The 19,344-nt window shown below is 48.3% G+C and overlaps 1 protein-coding gene across 1 annotated transcript; it reads left to right on the forward strand.

Moving 5' to 3' along the window:
• Positions 1–183: 183 nt before the first annotated feature.
• On the forward strand, positions 184–16,674 carry znf608 (zinc finger protein 608). The gene is made up of 9 exons (XM_079749407.1): positions 184–399; positions 5,570–5,795; positions 6,364–6,451; positions 7,123–9,718; positions 12,951–13,347; positions 13,536–13,660; positions 14,467–14,614; positions 15,888–15,941; positions 16,326–16,674. Exons 1-9 carry the CDS (start codon positions 265–267, stop codon positions 16,343–16,345), a joined length of 3,789 nt encoding a protein of 1,262 aa, XP_079605533.1. The 5' UTR covers positions 184–264; the 3' UTR covers positions 16,346–16,674.
• The last annotated feature ends 2,670 nt before the right edge of the window (positions 16,675–19,344 follow it).

Consider the following 19,344-nt stretch of genomic DNA (forward strand, 5'->3'; position numbering starts at 1 on the left):
CGCGTCGTCGCGGCTACGCGGCGCGGCGCTCAGCCAGGCGGAGGCGCGGTGATGATGTCCACTGCGGGCCAGGCGCTCCGAGAGCCCGGCCACGATGTCATAACGGCCCCTAAGGAGGAGCGGAAGGGGAAGAGAGCTATGATGATGAGGGGCTGGAAGAGAGATGCTGTCATCAGGACGAGGAAGGAGAAATACGCGGATGTCTTCGCACCGAGCGCCCTGCCCGAGCTCTTGAGCAGGGACGGGCATTGTGCGGCAGAGTGGATGGGAGTTGAGAACGAAAACGGGCAGGAGAACGGAATGGTCGGAATAAACGGATTGAACGGATTGAACGGATTGAAGAGCGGCAGCGCGGCGGTCGTCAGCCCGGCCGTCAAGAAGCACCGCGGAGCTGATAAGGTAGGAAGATGGAGGAGAACAGAGTCATGGTTTCCGACCACTGCAGGTGTGTGGCCTTCAACACAAAGCAAGGAGAGAGGAAATGAGGGAGTAATGGAGAGAGGGAATGAGAGAGAGAAGGAGAGAGAGGAGAGAGGGAAAGAGAGAGGGAAGGAGAGAGGAGAGAGGGAAGGAAAGAGTGATGGAGGATACATGAGGCATCAAGGTGCTGTTGTTGTCAGACGGCATCTTTACATCTACAACGAAAGAGACAGACAGTCAGGGATAGATACTGAGAGATGCTATATATATATATACATATATATATATATATATATATATATATATATATATATACATATATATATGTATATATATATATGTATATATATGTTGTGTGTGTGTGTGTGTGTGGGGGGGGGGGTTGTGTGTGTAGGTGTGTGTGTGTGTGGGGGGGGGGGGTTGTGTGTGTGACCACCAAGTGATGGCAAAAGGTCATTCTATGTTACAGTGTTGTATATATGTTGTATATATATATATATCTGTGATAGCGATCCCGATGTACTAACTCACAGAGTGTCTATGAGTTACGTACATCCTGTCTAAATGTTTTCAATCTTCTCAGTTGGTAAATGTCTTTCCGCAGCAAAACAGGAAGCAAAAACCAAGCCTCTTATCGTTCTATTCTATCCGTCTGTCTGTCTGTCTTTCTCTCTGTCTCTATCATCTATCTATTATCTATCTTTATTTATATATATTTTTATGTATATTATGTATATTTTTTCCCTCTCAAAAAAGAGAGGGAGACAAAAAGTCTCATCTAACCCTATCTACCTTTATTCAACAACCAGTATTCAAAATATAGAAATAAGTAAAAAATAATATACAACATTGAATAAAATAAAATAATAATAGCATAACATTTTAAAAGTATATCCAATTGTTTTTGTGATATCTGCTAGCCTACTGCTAGCGCTAATGACAGCTCCCTCATTTAAGGGTTAGGGTTAGGGCAACCGCCCCAACTCTTACCCCGTACTACCCCTCCCGTACTACCCCTCCTGTACTACCCCTCCTGTACTACCCCTCCTGTACTACCCCTCCTGTACTACCCCTCCCGTACTACCCCTCCCGTACTACCCCTCCCGGGCGGCGGCTAGACAGTGCCAGTGCTCGTCGCGCCCCACTATCCTCCACGCCACTGTCCTATTCCCTAGGGTTAGGGTTAGGGTTAGGCTAACCCTAACCCTAACCCTAACCCTAGGGTTAGGGTTAGGGTTAGGCTAACCCTATTCCCTAGCGTCGCCACCCCTGAAGAAACCCTTTTTGAAGCTGTTTGGTACATCCTTGATACAAGGTCCTGTACATATGGAGATTGTTGCAGTAGATGAATAATTCCACAATGCGAAAAAAATTAGCAATGACAGTAAATAAAGTGTGTAAATTGACTTAACCGTAAACAAAGTGCCCGACAGTATAAAGTAACTATGAATTAATGTGACTATCATTGTAAGCACAAACAGAGGATTATGGGCATCAGGGCCATATATGTAGTCATAAAACAACTGGTATAACGTTATGGGCGCCTAACCACTGGGTTGGTTGATCTGCTGCTTTCAAAACATAATCTCAACGGCACCGCAGCGCGAGGCTTCCTATTGGTGCTAGGGCCGGCAGCAAGGCTTCCTATTGGTGCTAGGGGCGGCAGCGAGGCTTTCTATTGGTGCTAGGGGCGGCAGCGAGGCTTTCTATTGGTGCTAGGGCCGGCAGCGAGGCTTCCTATTGGTGCTAGGGGCGGCAGCGAGGCTTCCTATTGGTGCTAGGGGCGGCAGCGAGGCTTCCTATTGGTGCTAGGGCCGGCAGCGAGGCTTCCTATTGGTGCTAGGGCCGGCAGCGAGGTTTCCTATTGGTGCTAGGGCCGGCAGCGAGTCTTCCCATTGGTGCTAGGGCCGGCAGCGAGGCTTCCCATTGGTGCTAGGGCCGGCAGCGAGTCTTCCCATTGGTGCTAGGGCCGGCAGCGAGTATTCCCATTGGTGCTAGGGCCGGCAGCGAGGCTTCCCATTGGTGCTAGGGCCGGCAGCGAGTCTTCCCATTGGTGCTAGGGCCGGCAGCGAGTATTCCCATTGGTGCTAGGGCCGGCAGCGAGGCTTCCCATTGGTGCTAGGGCCGGCATTTGACGCACGTGAAATGTGCCACGGTACTGCAGCGCCGGTGTGCTTTCGGCTTTTGTCATTTCATAGATCAATCAGCACCATGAACTCAAAGTCAGGTTTGGATTCAGCACAGATCTTCAGTGAGAAACTAAAGGGTGAACTGAAGTTCATCTGACAAGGCCTTTGGTTGGCTACACTCATAACCACAAACGCAAGAGCATGAATATGAACATTGTGTAGAAGTATTCCTCGTTATTTTTAGTTAAGCTGAGCAGGCATTGCAGATCGTATCTAAAGTCTGAATGCAGATGAGCCCGGATCTGGGTAAAGGGTGCGTTTCACTTTACCTAATAATGTCTGTAAAGGTTTCAAGTCAACACTGGGTGGACTGGCCACTGAAGAAATAGTGGGAGCTACCTAGTACAACCAATGTTTGCAGACAACATGACTGACCATAACTGGGTTTTACAGTTTTTGCCCATTGCTTGAACACTATAGACACATGCTTAGACCCAAGTAACCAACTTGAAGTTTTTGTTACCATACCTTAAACAAAAGCACTGCTTAGCAATTTATTTGCAATTCTGCAACACACTTGCTCCTGCACACTACACACTATTTCATACATAAGACACTTTCGTTCAATGAAATCTCAGCGTACCATTGGGAAAACCCATCTATTAAAAATATAAAACACATTGGGTAAAATACTTATACACACCTGAAAAAACGTGCTTACAAAGCTAAACACCAATTAGTCAGCTACACAAAGGCCAAATGGCAGTTGTGCACGTCCCGGGGCAGCGCATGGGAAATATCTCATTGTGTGCCGCCAAAAGCCTCCGAGGGTAACTGCACCATCATGCAAAAATAGGTCCCTACAATACCCAACATATCATCACATTCCTAGATGCAATTCATGATGCAGCTGTACAGGAAATATCAGAGCAGCCCAGGTTTGTTGTTGTCTGGGGTAATGTTTATTTCTATCGGGCTATTCTGGTCTAGAACTGGTTCACCAACCCTAATCAATTTGAAGTTGTATCCTTGCCCCCTTACTCACCATTTCTAAACCTTATAGAATATTCTTTTTCGGCTTGGAGATGGTGCGTATATGACCGCCAACCACATGCCCGCATGCCTCTTCTGCAGGCAATGGAACAGGCCTGCGGAGACATTGAGGTAAGGTCAATCCATGGATGGATTCGGAACACAAGGTGAGGATCCATTAGCCCACCCAAACACAATTGCCATGTGTTTCTGTGTTTACATTACAGTATACACAGTGTGTATTTTTGTTGTATTTTTGCTTAAACTGAATTTACTGCACTGTAAAGTACAGTTCTGCAATTTACAGTATTGAATAATAGATTTTTTGGTTGTTGTGAAGACGTGCCTTCTGTGGAACTGAATATAAAGAGTGAACATGAAAGACTGCAGTGTTATAAAGTAGTCTTTGACAAAGGATTGTTAGGTTTCGATAGCAGAGTTTCAATTCGACATAGATGTGATTGGTATATTTCCCAGTATTGTGTCTTATTTGCTTGTGTTTTTAGTTTTGTCACAATGAGCCAAGTTTTGCAAAACGTGTTCAAGCAATGGGCAAAAACATTAATAGAGGAACCTACTATGTGTGTGTGTTTGCTCAAGTGTTTTTTTTAAGTGCATTTGCGCTGTTACTCCAAAAAGCCTTTATCTGCTGAATGAAGGTCAGAGAGGTGAAGAAATCACATTGTCTACTTTTGTTGTTGTTCATTTGCTTTGTGTTTCCGTGTTATAGGACTGGGGTGTGTAGGAGGGAGGAAAATATATTGTCTTTCATTTTATTTCATGATATTTACAAGCAGAAAAGGTGAAGGGTTTTCTTCAGTCCTTTTCTAATCACAGGTTAAATGGCGTTGTGCTGATCTTTATAGTGTCACCTTCAGGATCTACTGGTGTAACCTTTGAGTTTGGTCAAGAACTGTAGCAGTTTAGGTAGCTAATTCTTCAGCTGCTTGTGAATTACTTTTTAGCCTTTGGTTGCTTAAAGTTTGACCATTTGGTGGCAAAAGTGGGCAGCCTACCTCTTGTGGAAAATAAGGTTGACCAGGTTTGACCAAGAACTAACAAACCTTTAAAAAATATATTTTTCGGCACTTCTTGCACCTCTACAATTTTGAAACTTGGCAAATTTTCAGCAGATGAAAAGAAAGTGAACAATGTATAATTATTCAGGGAGCCATGGCTAACATTGAACTATTTCAGCGATCAGATATGTGATTTCCCGTCTCCCTGGAGATCCTCTCAGTGGTCTTCACTAACCGCTCAGGGAACAAAACCTTTTCAAGCTCGGCAAGGCTACACAAAATACACAAAATCTAATACCTGGTTTGCTGCCTGCTTAAGTATTAAGTATATATTAAGTATTCAGCTGTTTGGTAGGTAAAGGAGGTCAACACTGTTTATAATCCTAACATCTCAGGATCAACAGATGTTAATACTCCTAACATCTAAGGGTCAACAGATGTTAATATTCCTAACATCTCGGGGTCAACAGATGTTAATACTCCTTACATCTCGGGGTCAACAGATGTTAATATTCCTAACATCTCAGGGTCAACAGATGTTAATATTCCTAACATCTCAGGGTCAACAGATGTTAATACTCCTAACATCTCGGGGTCAACAGATGTTAATATTCCTAACATCTCGGGGTCAACAGATGTTAATATTCCTAACATCTCGGGGTCAACAGATGTTAATACTCCTAACATCTTAGGGTCAACAGATGTTAATATTCCTAACATCTCAGGGTCAACAGATGTTAACATTCCTAACATCTCTGGGTCAGCAGATGTTAATAATCCTAACATCTCAGGGTCAACAGATGTTAATATGCCTAACATCTCTGGGTCAACAGATGTTAATAATACTAACATCTCTGGGTCAACAGATGTTAATATTCCTAACATCTCAGGGTCAACAGATGTTAATATTCCTAACATCTCAGGGTCAACAGATGTTAATACTCCTAACATGTTCCTACTTTCTTCCAGTTGGACTCCATGTTCCCCGTGCCCCCCCCCCCAGCCCCTGTTGCCGTGGGCCTCCCCGGTTCCTCCCCCAAGCAGGTGGTGGTGATGACCCGCTCCATTGGCACCAACACCCCAGACGGAGCGAGCGCTCCTGGGGGCCCTGAGCCGGACTCCGCCTGCCTGGGGCCCTGTCGACCAGGGACCAGCGTCAACCTGGAGGGCATTGTATGGCATGAGACCGAGGAGGGTGAGAGAGAGAGAGAGAGAGAGAGAGAGAGAGAGAGAGAGAGAGAGAGAGAGAGAGAGGGAGAGAGAGAGAGAGAGAGAGAGAGAGAGAGAGAGAGAGAGAGAGAGAGAGAGAGAGAGAGAGGGAGAGAGAGAGAGGGAGAGAGGGGAGGGAGAGAGAGAGAGAGGGAGAGGGAGAGAGAGAGAGAGAGAGGGGGGAGAGAGAGAGAGAGAGAGAGAGAGGGAGGGAGAGAGAGAGAGAGAGAGAGAGAGCGAGAGAGAGAGAGAGAGAGAGAGAGAGAGAGAGAGAGAGAGAGAGGGAGAGAGGGAGGGAGAGAGAGAGAGAGGGAGAGGGAGAGAGAGGGAGAGAGAGGGGGAGAGAGAGAGAGAGAGAGAGAGAGAGAGAGAGGGAGGGAGAGAGAGAGCGAGAGAGAGAGAGAGAGAGAGAGAGAGAGAGAGAGAGAGAGAAATAGTAAAAGGGGACAAGGGGATAGAGGGCCTGAGAAAATTTCTAAAGTTGTTGAGGTTTTCAATCCATCTTATCTTAAGAATAGTTTTAGAAATACTTCTTGTGTGTGTCTTTGTCACAGGTGTGCTTGTGGTAAATGTGACCTGGCGGAAAAGAACCTATGTGGGAACACTGTTGGACTGCACCAAACATGACTGGGCACCTCCAAGGTAACACACTGGCTCTACTAATAGATAGTATTAATGAACCGCTAGTATGACTAACCCTGAGCCTAGGGTGCTCATGTGGCTATGAACACAGCCCTACTAATCTTTTTGGTTGCATACACTTCATGTGCAGGGCTAGAAAGGGCTTGAAAGGCAAAAGACCGAGTGAGGAAGACATTCTTCTACTGTCTCCTGTAATCTTTGTCCATTTGTGTAGTTTACATGCATCATTTTCTGTTGAACATTGTGATAGGTCGAGCCACACAGTAAGCTCATTAATGACTTTGTCATTTAACACACAACAAGCATTCTGTGCACACTCTGGAGATATGCTTAGGTTGAGCCTAACCCTGGCCTTACCCTTAGTTTGAGCCTAACCCTGGCCTAACCTTTAGGCTTAGCCTAAGGGTTAGGCCAATATCCAATATCCAGTACCAATATATCCACGTTCCATATACCAGGGAGGTTCAGCTACATCTTCTGCCAGTTTGGGCACAGCTAGGCCAGGAGATTTCCAGAGACAGGGCCATGCTGCCAAACACAACAGCAGCTCCAGCCTCTAACAAGTGTATTTTTTAGACGAAATTGTCCTGTCTGAAATATAATAAGAAAGGTGGCATCTGTGGATAAAGGAAGGTTCCTGATTCTAGTATCGCTGTTTCTTTTCCTTTCAGGTTTTGCGAGTCTCCCTCCAGCGACCCGGAGATGCCAAGTGGGCGTGGCCGAGGCAAACGAATGCGATTGGCTATCTCCGAGCGCCCCTGTGTGGAACCCCTCCCTGTCTCCAAGGTACGGGGCCTATCACAGCACAGGAGCCGGGGAGGAGGCGTGACCGGAGCCTCAGGGCCGATCCACAGCAAAGGGAGGAGAGGCAGTCTGAACCTCATGAACAGCAGCTGTCGGGCACCTCCGTCCTTCTTCACGGTGGAGGAGGTGAAGCCGGCCAGCAGCACCACCCTCTCCTCCACCCTCTCCGTCCCCGGGAAGAGGAAGGTGAAGCCCCCTGGGGACCTGGACCTCAGCCTGCTCGCCTCCGAAGACAACAAACTGGGGAACGGCAAGCGGATCCGAGCCAAGTCCCGCAGCGCACCGTCCACGCCTCAAGGGAAGGCTGACCCCTCCTTCATGGACCCTGGGGGGGGCTGCACCTCCTCCTCGCCCCCCCCTCCCATCCTCATTGACTGCCCCCACCCCAACTGCACCAAGCGCTACAAGCACATCAACGGGCTGCGCTACCACCAGACCCACGCTCACCTGGAGGTCGGAGGGCAGAAGAAGCCAGAGCTGGAGTCCCTGAAGGAGCCTGAGGGAGGAGAGCGCCTGTCGGACTGTGAGGACGCCCTGGGCAGCAGGACCTACCACATCTCGGAGGCTAGCAGCGCTAATAGCAACAGAGCTAACGCTAGCGGTGCTAACGCTAGCGGCGCTAACGGTAGCAGCGCTAACACGAGTGGCCTCAGCTCCTCAAAGAAGGCCGCACCGCTCTACAAGGTGACCACAGTGGGTTCTCCGAAGAACCGGAGACTGCTCCTGAGCACCGACACGGCCAAAACCAGGAGAACCTCGCTGCTCCGAGATGGACTCATGGACGACCTCAGCAACCTGCCCATCATCTCCAACATGACCGTGGTCTTGGAGAACTGCATGGTCCCCGACCGCAGCTCCACCGTGGAGATGCCCAAACTGGAGGCAGAGGGTTTGATTGACAAGAAGGGCGGAGTTAGTGACAAAGGGAAAAAGGCCAATGGGAAAGCAGAGAAGCTCTCCAAGTCCCGGGCCAACCGCCCCATCGCTCCGGCCCCACCCCCCCCTAAGCTCATCGCCGTCCCCAGCCTAACTAACCCTCACTCTGTGTACAACACCAGCAGCTCAGGCAGCCCCAGCCCGGAAGAACCCCACCCCACCAACACCCAGCCCCCACCCACACAGCCGCCCACTGCCCTGGTCCCCGGGGGCCTCAGCTCTAAGAACCCCCCCCTCACCACTCTAAAGCCCATCAAGCCAAAGCTCGGTCTTACGGATCCGTGTTTGGGGAAAACCGCCTTGGTCCCCAGCAGCAAGGAAACGCGGAAGAAAGAGAAACGGAGACTTAAGGACAAACACAGCAAAGACCTGGACAGGGCCTCCAGCGGGGAGGTCAAGGCTGAGGACTGTGGCGGCGCTGGGGGGCCCAAACCGGCAGCCAGAGAAGCTCCTGGAAGCCTTCTGAAGGAGCACCTCAGTAAGCAGGAGGTGGTGAATGGTCTGACAGGAAGGCAGGAGAGCAGGATGGCCAGCATCCGCGCGGAGGCCGATAAGGTGTACACCTTCACGGACAACGCCCCCAGTCCGTCCATCGGCACGTCCCTGCGCCTAGATGCCGGTAGCGGAGTTGGCTCACCAGATGGTGACAGCAAGAACAACAGCCCCGCCTACTCCGATATCTCAGATGCTGGCGACGATGGGGGTGCTGTCGAATGCCGTTCCGACTGTCCAAGATCCAAGTCAGGCCCTCCTTCCTCTTCCTCCTCCTCCTCATCCTCCTCCTCCTCCTCCTCCTCCGATGAGACGCCCAACAGTCACCATGGAAACCTTAGCAACAACCACCAGGGGAACCCCAGCAAGATCCCTCCCGCAGCATCCAACCCGCTGCCAAAAGACTCTCAGTACTACCAGGGCTACGACTCCTACTACCTCCAGGGGTTCATGCAGAGCGACCGACAGAACCACTGTGGCCCCGCCTTCCACAAGGGCGTCGACGTCAAGGCAAAGGAACGGAAGGAGGACCTGAAGGAGGAGGAGCCAGTGGACTCTAAGAAGGCGGAGGGCTGCGGCCAGTCCCAGCTGCAGCTGGCCATGAGTCAGACCCAGACCGCGCTGGCCCAGTCGCTGTACTACGGCCAGTACTCCAGAGCGCTCTACACCCACCACAAACTGTTGCTGGGCAACAAGTGCTGCGACCAGGCGCTCGGCGGCACTAAGCAACGGTCGGACCGCGGGCCAGCGGGCTCCGGCCGGGAAGGGGAGGACGGGAAATACGCATCAGCAGGGTCAGGAGGAGCGGCTGTGCCAGCCAAAGCGGCGGACGGTACGAAGGGCTGCTGCTCTAAACCCACACTGTCCTACACGGAGAAGGGTGAACGAGGGGATCGGGGGGAGAGGGCCGAGCGAGGGCAGCTGAGCAGCATACTGGACCAACAGCCCGGCACCGTCAAGGCATCCTCCTCCTCTTCGTCACTTCACAACCCAAACACTCCGACAGATCTGGACTCAAATGGTTCCTACTCCAGTGTAAGTCCCTCCTTCAGTCTCTAGTGTTTCTGTGTACTACTGTCTCGGAGTTAGAGAGCTTTGTTCAATGAAAATCACTTGGGGCTTTGGCCCATAATGTGTGAACTTTGTGATGCTGTGGGCTAAGGTTAAAAAGGTAATTTACCACCCTAACCCTCTGGATGTAGTTTGGTATTCTGCTTCCATGAATAAAGACGTATTTGGTTTCATGAGTGGAGATAACCACATGTTATTTAAACTAGCTGTAAGTGGAAATTTTCAACACACACAAATAAACAAAACCTTTTTCATAATGCCTATGTTGGTTTTAAGAAATGTTTTTTGAAATAATTCTAGTCATTTAAAATTGGGGTGGTAGCATCTCAGGTTAATTGAGGTACTCTGGTGAATCTGCATACTATTACCATTTAAAGACTACTGTGGGTTCTGTATTTTGGCTTATCAAGCTGTTCCATGTCATTTAGAGAGGATTCCATTTATTTTTGTATCCCTCTGCTTTAAAATGGCCGCCTGCAGAAACGTTGGTCATCCTCCATCAACATCATCCGCTGAGCGGTCGATCTATCATGTTCCACTGAGGAACCGGTGTTTCCGCTAAGATGGGTCAGGTTTCTTCTAGGATTGTTCGTGATCCTTTTAAGATCTGTAGTGTTCAGTCCATCAGTTTAAGCTCTCGAGCATTTCCTCTAAGGTCTCTAGTGTTTCCTCTAAGGTCTCTAGTGTTTCCTCTACTGTCTCTAGTGTTTCATCTAAGGTCTCTATTGTTTCCTCTACTGTCTCTAGTCTTTCCTCTAAGGTCTCTAGTGTTTATACTGTCTCTAGTGTTTCCTCTACAGTCTCTAGTGTTTCCTCTACAGTCTCTAGTGTTTCCTCTACAGTCTCTAGTGTTTCCTATACTGTCTCTAGTGTTTCCTCTACCGTCTCTAGTGTTTCCTCTACTGTCTCTAGTGTTTCTACTGTCTCTAGTGTTTCCTCTACTGTCTCTAGTGTTTCCTCTACAGTCTATAGTGTTTCCTCTACTGTCTCTAGTGTTTCTACAGTCTATAGTGTTTCTACTGTCTCTAGTGCTTCCTCTAAAGTCTCTAGTGTTTCCTCTACTATCTCTAGTGTTTCTACTGTCTCTAGTGTTTCTACTGTCTCTAGTGTTTCTACAGTCTCTAGTGTTTCCTCTACTGTCTCTAGTGTTTCCTCTACAGTCTCTAGTGTTTCTACTGTCTCTAGTGTTTCCTCTACTGTCTCTAGTGTTTCCTCTACAGTCTCTAGTGTTTCTACTGTCTCTAGTGTTTCCTCTAATGTCTCTAGTGTTTCTACTGTCTCTAGTGTTTCCTCTACTGTGTCTAGTGTTTCTACTGTCTCTAGTGTTTCTACAGTCTCTAATGTTTCCTCTACTGTCTCTAGTGTTTCTACTGTCTCTAGTGTTTCTACAGTCTCTAGTGTTTCCTCTACTGTGTCTAGTGTTTCTACTGTCTCTAGTGTTTCTACAGTCTCTAATGTTTCCTCTACTGTCTCTAGTGTTTCTACTGTCTCTAGTGTTTCTACAGTCTCTAGTGTTTCCTCTACAGTCTCTAGTGTTTCTACTGTCTCTAGTGTTTCTTCTACAGTCTCTAGTGTTTAATCTACTGTCTCTAGTTTTTCCTCTACAGTCTCTAGTGTTTCCTCTATTGTCTATAGTGTTTCTACTGTCTCTAGTGTTTCTACTGTCTCTAGTGTTTCCTCTAGTCTCTAGTGTTTCTACTATCTCTAGTGTTTCCTCTACTGTCTCTAGTGTTTCTACTGTCTCTAGTGTTTCCTCTAATGTCTCTAGTGTTTCTACTGTGTCTAGTGTTTCTACTGTCTCTAGTGTTTCTACAGTCTCTAATGTTTCCTCTACTGTCTCTAGTGTTTCTACTGTCTCTAGTGTTTCTACAGTCTCTAGTGTTTCCTCTACAGTCTCTAGTGTTTCTACTGTCTCTAGTGTTTCTTCTACAGTCTCTAGTGTTTAATCTACTGTCTCTAGTTTTTCCTCTACAGTCTCTAGTGTTTCCTCTATTGTCTATAGTGTTTCTACTGTCTCTAGTGTTTCTACTGTCTCTAGTGTTTCCTCTAGTCTCTAGTGTTTCTACTATCTCTAGTGTTTCCTCTACTGTCTCTAGTGTTTCTACTGTCTCTAGTGTTTCCTCTAATGTCTCTAGTGTTTCTACTGTCTCTAGTGTTTCTACTGTCTCTAGTGTTTCCTCTACAGTCTCTAGTGTTTCCTCTACTGTCTCTAGTGTTTTCTATACTGTCTCTAGTGTTTCTACTGTCTCTAGTGTTTCCTCTACTGTCTCTAGTGTTTCTACTGTCTCTAGTATTTCTACAGTCTCTAGTGTTTCCTCAACTGTCTCTTTTGTTTCCTATAAGCTCTGGAGTGTTCTCTAAGCGCTCTAGTGTTTCCTATAAGCTCTGGAGTGTTCTCTAAGCACTCTATTGTTTCCTATAAGCTCTGGAGTGTTCTCTAAGCGCTCTAGTGTTTCCTATAAGCTCTGGAGTGTTCTCTAAGCACTCTATTGTTTCCTATAAGCTCTGGAGTGTTCTCTAAGCGCTCTATTGATTCCTATAAACTCTGGAGTGTTCTCTAAACCCTCTAGTGTTTCCTATAAGCTCTGGAGTGTTCTCTAAGCCCTCTAGTGTTTCCTATAAGCTCTGGAGTGTTCTCTAAGCTCTCTAGTGTTTCCTATAAGATCTGTTGTATTTCGTCAATGATATGTTGTGTTTCCATCAATCTATAAATTGGGCCGGAAAGCTTTGAAGCTTTCGACAATCCACTCATAGAAACAATGCTACTGCTTACTCCTGCTAGTGCTAAATGCTGCTAGTGCTAAATGCTGCTAGGTAGTGCTAGGGGGTTCATCTGAAAGGGTGTGACTTTTTTGCACCGGCCAATAGAATCACAAGCTGGCACAGACACCTAGATGGCTCCTGATACCTGTCCATCATCTAGAACCGACACCTGTCCATCATCTAGAACCAACACCTGTCCATCATCTAGAACCAACGCCTGTCCATCATCTAGAACCGACACCTGTCCATCATCTAGAACCGACACCTGTCCATCATCTAGAACCGACACCTGTCCATCATCTAGAACCGACACCTATCCATCATCTAGAACCGACACCTATCCATCATCTAGCCCCCAGACGGCCTCGGCTGGGCGTACAGACGACCAAGATGCAAACAACCCCATTATCCTATTGGTCTCCACGGCAACCAGCCAGAGGAGGGGGAGGCAGACCAGACCAAGGAATGGCGAGCTACCATGGAGCCAGTCGGAGCCAAGATGGCCACCATCGGTGGAGGCGGAATTAGAGGAGGAGAAAGGGGTGGGGCCCAACATGCCACGCCCATCAGTGAAGCAGAGGATGCTGAGAGATTGGATGGGGAGGAGGTGATGGGCGAGGAGCCAATAGGAGGGCTATGCGAGGAGCCAATAGGAGGGCTGTGCGAGGAGCCAATAGGAGGGCTGTGTGAGGAGTCGCAGAGCGCCCGGGCAGCAGTGTCCCCGCCCCAGCAGTCCTACCTGCCCTACCAGCAGACCCCCTACCCCCCTTACCTGGCACTGACGCGGTCCTCACAAGGGATGTCCCCAAACATGGCCCACAACTACCCTGGTACACACACACACACACACACACACACACACACACACACACACACACACACACACACACACACACACAACTAACCCTATAATGTGTATATATAATAATAAATATGGGGTTAGGGTTAGGGTTAGGGCTAACCCTAACCCTAACCCTATAATGTGTATATATAATAATAAATATGCGTGTGTTCCCAGGTTTCCACTACCCTCTATACGGTAAGACCGCAGGGCGGGACGACCCCGAGGGGACCAATCACACAGAGCCGTCCAGCCTGGAGCTCCACCCACCCAGCCTGCTCAGCCAGGGCAAGTCCCCCGCCGTGAGTACACCTACCTCCACCTTCCTCCACCTAGCTACACCTAGCTATACCTAGCTACACCTACCTCCACCTAGCTAACCCTAGCTACACCTACCTCCACCTAGCTAACCCTAGCTACACCTAGCTACACCTAGCTACACCTACCTCCACCTACCTCCACCTAGCTACACCTAGCTACACCTCGCTACACCTACCTCCACCTACCTCCACCTAGCTACACCTAGCTACACCCAGCTACACCTACCTCCACCTAGCTACACCTAGCTACACCTACCTCCACCTAGCTACACCTAGCTACACCTACCTCCACCTACCTCCACCTAGCTACACCTAGCTACACCTACCTCCACCTACCTCCATCTAGCTACACCTAGCTACACCCAGCTACACCTAACTCCACGTACCTCCACCTAGCTACACCTAGCTACACCTACCTCCACCTAGCTAACCCTAGCTACACCTAGCTACACCTAGCTAACCCTAGCTACACCTAGCTACACCTAGCTACACCTACCTCCACCTAGCTAACCCCAGCTACACCTAGCTACACCTACCTCCACCTAGCTAACCCTAGCTACACCTACCTACACCTACCTCCACCTAGCTACACCTAGCTACACCTACCTCCACCTAGCTACACCTAGCTACACCTAGCTACACCTAGTTCAGCCCAGCAACACCTACACTCATCTTAGCCTAGATTTACCTTCACATAGCAACACCTAGCTTAGCCTAGCTACCCCAACACCTTTTTACACCTAGCCTATTAGCCTAGCCTGAGGAGATTGAACTCCTCCTCCGTCCAGCCAGGGGAGAAGGGCTCCCCTGAGAGAGAGCGAGAGTTGGAGCGAGAGAGGAACCAGGTGTCCTTTGGCCGCCACCTCCACACCCACCACCACACCCACCTTGGAGTGAGCTACAGCCTGCTGTCTGCCCCGTACGACGTCTACCAAGGTGAAGTCACTCATATAATGAGATATAAGGAGGTTTATATACAGAATATGTGTATGTATCAGAATAGAATACGTTTCCCAGACTCCTGTCAGTACAGTGAATATCACACAGTGAGTTCGCTGTGTGGGTTGAACTCTTTTAACTTATCAATTGTTTATGGGTGACATGACATCAATCAGACCATCTTTATTACGCCACAACTCTATCATCTGACTTTGTTTAGCCAATGTTTATGTGGTGTCTGTTAGGGTTAGGGTTGGGTTAGGCTGTGACTCTGGATTAGGGTTAGGCTGTGACTCTGGGTTAGGGTTAGGCTGTGACTCTGGGTTAGGGTAAGGCTGTGACTCTGGGTTAGGGTTAGGCTGTGACTCTGGGTTAGGGTTAGGCTGTGACTCAAGTTGGGTTAGGCTGTCACTCTGGGTTAGGTTAGGGTTAGTCTGTGACTCTGGGTTAGGGTTAGGCTGTGACTCTGGGTTAGGGTTAGGCTGTGACTCTGGGTTAGGGTTAGTCTGTGACTCTGGGTTAGGGTTAGGCTGTGACTCTGAATTAGGGTTAGGCTGTGACTCTGGGTTAGGGTTAGGCTGTGACTCTGGGTTAGGGTTAGGCTGTGTCTCTGGGTTAGGGTTAGGCTGTGACTCTGGGTTAGGGTTAGGCTGTGACTCTGGGTTAGGGTTAGGCTGTGACTCTGGGTTAGGGTAAGGCTGTGACTCTGGGTTAGGGTTAGGCTGTGACTCTGGGTTAGGGTTAGGCTGTGACTCAAGTTGGGTTAGGCTGTCACTCTGGGTTAGGTTAGGGTTAGGCTGTGACTCTGGGTTAGGGTTAGTCTGTGACTCTGGGTTAGGGTTAGGCTGTGACTCTGGGTTAGGGTTAGGCTGTGACTCTGGGTTAGGGTTAGGCTGTGACTCTGGGTTAGGGTTAGGCTGTGACTCTGGGTTAGGGTTAGGCTGTGACTCTGGGTTAGGGTTAGGCTGTGACTCTGGGTTAGGGTTAGGGTTAGGGTTAGGGCTAGGCTGTGACTCTGGTTGGGACTCTGTTGTGGACCTGGGATGCTGTTATATCCTCATTATTTGTCCTTCTATTGGTCATTTGGGTTACGCTGTCAGTGACATACAATCAGTCACAAGTCACAGTCGCAATCGTTCCCAAAATGCCCTTGACCTCAACACAGAACAACCTTGTTGTCAGGATGTTTTATTGGTGTGTGGCGTGCAATTACTGTCAATTGGGCATTTTGTTGTTATGTCATTTATTTTTTCTCCCATTCGTATCAAAGGTTTGAGTTCCAGATCCCTGGTCACCAATCAGGTCACAGGACAGTCCCCTACTGGTAGGGTTATGCCTTCTGTTTAACCTCCTTCTGAAATACTGTAGTTCTAGTAGAACACAGTACTCTGAACATCCTAGTTCTGTAATACTGTAGTACTAGTAGAACACAGTACTCTGAACATCCTAGTTCTTAATACCACTGGGCTAGTACCTCAGAATGCATCATGGGAGTTTTTGTTTGCGATCCTACCTATATGGAGAGAGTTCAGGAGTCTTAATACTGTAAAATCACAAATAATTAAATGATGAATTACTAAACGATGACTGCCCACACAATAACTAACATCCCTATGCTGTATGGCTCCAGAGTGAAGGCGGTCGTTGGGATGCCCTTTCGTTTAATAGCTATCTTCATGCTAAATTGCGTTTTGTTTTGTCTCTGCAGAGTCCCAGGGGAAGAACTAGCGTCATGTGACCCGAGCTGACATCATCAGAACTAGGGTCATGTGACCCGAGCAGACATTATCAGAACTAGGGTCATGTGACCCGAGCTGACATCATCAGACTAGGATCGTTAGACCATTAGTTCCCTGATGTTGAACAAACATTCCCTCTTTCAGATCAGAAGACAGACATGTACTTTTAATCTTTGTTATTTCTACTGACGACTGGTTTATAACGTGACGAGGAGCAGGAAGAGGTGACTTGTTTGAGATGACAAAGGAAGAAAGACGTCTCCCAATAGCTGAAGACAGAGCGAAGGGAAGTGACCCCATGATCCAGCGGGCTCCAGCCAATCCCAGCCTCCCTGCTGGTGGGTTAGGGTTACCCTAACCCTAACCCTAACCTCACATCAGATGAAGAGTGATGTCATTGTGATGTCATAGGGTTGAATGTACCCCAGAGAGGCGAGAAAATCCTTACTATCATTCTGATTATTCTAGTTATTATTCTTAATTAATTATTAGTATAACATTATACTAATATTATTCTAGTATTACCGAAGCGGTCCTATCCGCCATGTATTACTAATAATCTGTACTTGGGTGTTACCATGTTGATTGTATTGTCTTTATGTGAGAGTAAACCTTTCATCCGGACGCCTCGAGCCACCAGCCCTGTATATTCTGTATAGATTCACACTTAAACAGCCGTCTGTGGTAAACTCTTCTGGACCAGTTGTTTCCAACTCTAGTTTAACCCTGCTACATGCTTTTAACTCTATTTTAACCCTGCTACAAGTTTTAACCCTGGTTTAACACTGCTACAAACTTTAAACCCTGGTTTAACCCTGCTACAAACATTAAACTCTGCTTTAACCCAGCAACAAACTTTAAACTCTGGTTTAACCCTGCTACATGTTTGTAACTCAAGTTTAACCCTGCCACATACTTTAAATTCTAGTTTAAAGACCAGGTCTTTCAAACATACCAGATATTCCAAACCATGCCACGCTTTTAACTTTAGTTTAACCATTACAGATGTTTCAAACTTTAGTTGAACCATACCAGATGTTTAAAACCATACCAGATGTATAAAGCCATTCGAGATGTCCCAGGCATCAGGACCTCTGGAATGACCCTCACCTTAACCCTGACCTTTGGAATGACCCTAACCCCATAAATGTTAGGGCATAAGTGTGAGTCACCTCTGTTGGTGTCCAACAACAGATCACATGATGTGTCTTTTGTAATAAAACATTAGCAATGTGTGGCATGGAACGCTCACCCTGTATTTTAGCGCTTACGTAAATGGCTAAAGCTATGGGCAACATTACCGCCATGCTAAAGCTATAGTAGACACTGATGCTAAAGCTATAGTAGAGACAGATGCCAAAGCTATAGTAGACACTGATGCTCAAGCTAAATTTAACCTTCTTCCGGAGCTCTGTGACCAAAGCACAACTCAGACAAACATATTTAGAGTTTTTACATGTTGAAAGTTAAGTAAAACTGGTTTGAACAGGAAATGGAACAACTATACAGATTTATCAACTAAACCAAGCCTGTCCCTATTCCTTACCCTACCTTTACTAACCCTAACCCTGACCCTGACCCTGACCCTAACCCTGACCCCGACCCTGACCCTGACCCTAACCTTGACCCTAACCTTGACCCTGACCCTAAGCCTAACCCTGACCCTGACCCTAACCCTGACGCTGAACCTATCCCTAACCCTAACCCTAACCCTAACCCTAAGCCTGACCCTAACCCTGACCCTGACCCTAACCCTGACCCTATCCCTAACCCTGACCCTGACCCTAACCCTGACCCTATCCCTAACCCTGACCCTAACCCTGACCCTAACCCTGACCCTGACCCTAAGCCTAACCCTGACCCTGACCCTAACCCTGAACCTATCCCTAACCCTGACCCTGACCCTAAGCCTGACCCTAACCCTGACCCTGCCCCTGACCCTCGCGCAAGAGCATGCAGCGCAGCGCACAAATCGTAATCACTCAAATAAAAACAACCGTGAATTGCAATATTAGTAAAAAATGTCTTATCACAAAGGCAAAACGGCCTAATGGCTATTGTCTACCTTCATAAACCATTGTGGCTGGCGCATTCACCTGATTTGCTCTTAGGCAGATTGGCCCAACGAAGGGATTATCATAAATGATGAGAGCCGGTTATGAACGATCACCCAGAACCATATCGTTATTTAAGGAAACCAACCCCCCTGTTTCAGCTACTCCCTGTCACACGTTAAAATAAGCCTTTAGTTCATTCAGGTTTAGGGGTCAGGGCCCACATGTTCCTGTTCTTGCTTTAACTGTGTGTTGGGGAGGGGGGGAGGGGTTCCGCCAGTCGTCCAATCCAAAACGACCCAAATTGATTGCACTACTTTCTGACTTAATAGTTCACTTTAACTAATATGTTGACTAAATGTTGACCCTTTTAGCCGGGAACACCCAAGAGTCTTGGTCCTGCCCCCCATAGTGTTGGTCCCTCCCCCCATAGCGTTTGTCCCTCCCCAAGAGGGTTGGTCCCTCCCCAAGAGGGTTGGTCCCTCCCTCCAGAGGGTTGGTCCCTCCCCAAGAGGGTTGGTCCCTCCCTCCAGAGGGTTGGTCCCTCCCCAAGAGGGTTGGTCCCTCCCCAAGAGGGTTGGTCCCTCCCCAAGAGGGTTGGTCCCTCCCCAAGAGGGTTGGTCCCTCCCTCCAGAGGGTTGGTCCCTCCCCAAGAGGGTTGGTCCCTCCCCAAGAGGGTTGGTCCCTCCCTCCAGAGGGTTGGTCCCTCCCGAAGAGGGTTGGTCCCTCCCCCCCAGAGCGTTGGTCTCTCCCCAAAAAGCATTTGTCCCTCCCTCGAGAGCGTTGATCCCGTCCCCATAAAGTTTTTCCCTCCCCCAAAGCGTTGGTCCCTCCCCCCAGAGTGTTGGTCCCTCCCCCCAGAGTGTTGGTCCCTCCCCCCAGAGCGTTGGTCCCGCCCCCTTAGCGTTTGTCCCTCCCTCTAGAGCGTTGGTCC

The sequence above is a fragment of the Pollachius pollachius genome (assembly GCF_949987615.1).
Source record: "Pollachius pollachius genome assembly, chromosome: 1".
NCBI classification, from domain to species: domain Eukaryota; kingdom Metazoa; phylum Chordata; class Actinopteri; order Gadiformes; family Gadidae; genus Pollachius; species Pollachius pollachius.